The sequence below is a fragment of the Hordeum vulgare genome, chromosome 5H, assembly GCF_904849725.1.
Source record: "Hordeum vulgare subsp. vulgare chromosome 5H, MorexV3_pseudomolecules_assembly, whole genome shotgun sequence".
Lineage (NCBI taxonomy): Eukaryota > Viridiplantae > Streptophyta > Magnoliopsida > Poales > Poaceae > Hordeum > Hordeum vulgare.
In genome coordinates, this window is record NC_058522.1 from 390,645,309 (window position 1) to 390,647,067 (window position 1,759).

The 1,759-nt window shown below is 48.0% G+C and overlaps 1 protein-coding gene across 1 annotated transcript; it reads right to left on the reverse strand.

The window, feature by feature from the left end:
- Positions 1-286: 286 nt before the first annotated feature.
- LOC123395647 (pathogenesis-related protein 1-like) lies at positions 287-1,043 on the reverse strand. Its single transcript, XM_045090671.1, has one exon. The coding sequence runs from the start codon at positions 971-973 to the stop codon at positions 479-481; it is 495 nt and encodes a 164-aa protein (XP_044946606.1). The 5' UTR covers positions 974-1,043; the 3' UTR covers positions 287-478.
- Positions 1,044-1,759: the final 716 nt, after the last annotated feature.

Consider the following 1,759-nt stretch of genomic DNA (forward strand, 5'->3'; position numbering starts at 1 on the left):
AGTGGGACTAGATTTTCCTTGTTGGGACAGAGTATCAAAATATTCTGGGCTACAAAATAACCAAAGCACATTAGAAATAATTCATTTTTAATATGAAGGTAACCTTTTTTGTAAATGAATATGAAGGTAACCTTAGATACGCTTAGCTAAACACATGGTACTCTCCTTGGATTTTTAGGGGGTATATCCCTCCAATTTACTTGTGCTGGAGTACCATTCAATATATCATCACAATCATCTTTAAGATTAGATTAACTGTAATGAAAGGTTCAGATGAATTTCAGGGTACAGTAAAAAAGCTCATTATTTATTACTGTCCATGATGGAGAGGAGAATACATAGCTTATTACAGCATTCCTTTTATTTACTCGCCCAGCCCCTCTAGCTAATTATAGATACGAGCGTGCATGAATCCCATGCACGTGAGGAACGAGGGACTACTGGACTATGTATATGTACTGCGAAAAGCAATCACAGTTTAGTATGGTTTCTGTCCAACAACATTCCCGGCGGGCTCGTAGTTGCAGGTGATGAAGACGCCGCCGTTGTTGTTGCAGACGACGCGAGCGCAGCCGATGCTGGTCGACGCGCGCCACACCACCTGCGTGTAGTGCCCGCACACCTTCCCCCCTGCACAGGTGTTGGACCCGTAGTCGTAGTCCTTCTTCTCGTCCACCCACAGCTTCACCGCGTCCGCCGCCTTCCAGTCCGCGCCGGCCGACCCCCAGAAGATGTTCTCCCCGTAGGGCCCGCCGGAGTGCTGGAGCTTGCAGTCGCCGATCCTCTGGTTGGCGTAGCTCTGGGCGTACGCCTGCAGCTTCGTGCTCCAGCTCACTGCGCCCACGCCGACGGCAGCGCGGGCGGCGTTGTGGGGTGAAAGGTAGTCCTGAGGCGAGTTTTGCGCTTGGGAAAGATTAACCATGGCGGCTGCCATGGCTAGGGCGAGCAAAATGGCCAGCTTGGGCGTCTCCATTCTGGGTTTGGTGTGTAAATGATTTCTTTGTGCCTCCGTATGTGTAGGCCGTAGCTAGCTGGCTATGCTTTTGTACGTATAGCTTCAGTTTAGAGGGGGTTTTATAGTGGTTTTGTACGAGCAATTTCTGCAGTTTGCCTGGAAAGTCTAGCACCATGGCAAGGAATTTTATTGCACTGGCAAAGAATTCCACGAACAAGACATGCATGAAGCAACTCGTCGAGTCTGTCATTTGGATTTTCATATATAGCTAGTCCAGTCAACACATGGTTAATCTACGCCCATATCCAGAAGGGGAAGCCGTGAGGCCGTGTCGCCGTGAGTGGCTCGCGTATGTACGCATGGTTCCAGGAGGAGCATGCTTACTTGGACTATTCCATTGGTTTTGCTTTTTCGACAATATGGAATATTCCATTGTTTGCCCACTGCAAAGCCGCTGGTAGGAAGCTGTGATATACGGATATTTTTCTGTGAAAAATGGGACGCGCGCATGCAAAATTTTGTAGTGGTTCCTGCATATGGGCGCCGTGGCTGCAGACCTGCAGCACCCCCGCCGTCTCGGCTCGCCGTCGACGGAGGCTTCCACCACCATTATATTCAGCAAAAAAAGAAAATCAGGAACAAAAACAATATTCGCTGGTTGTAGCAAAAAACTAAAACTGTTCCAGTAAAAAAACATCACGGTTCCGATAAAAATATGTCGTGGCCGGTGTTGGCAAACAAAAAAATCTCGCCGGATGCAGCAAATTTTTTGTCGGTTGTACCAAAAAAAGAAGATACACTAGT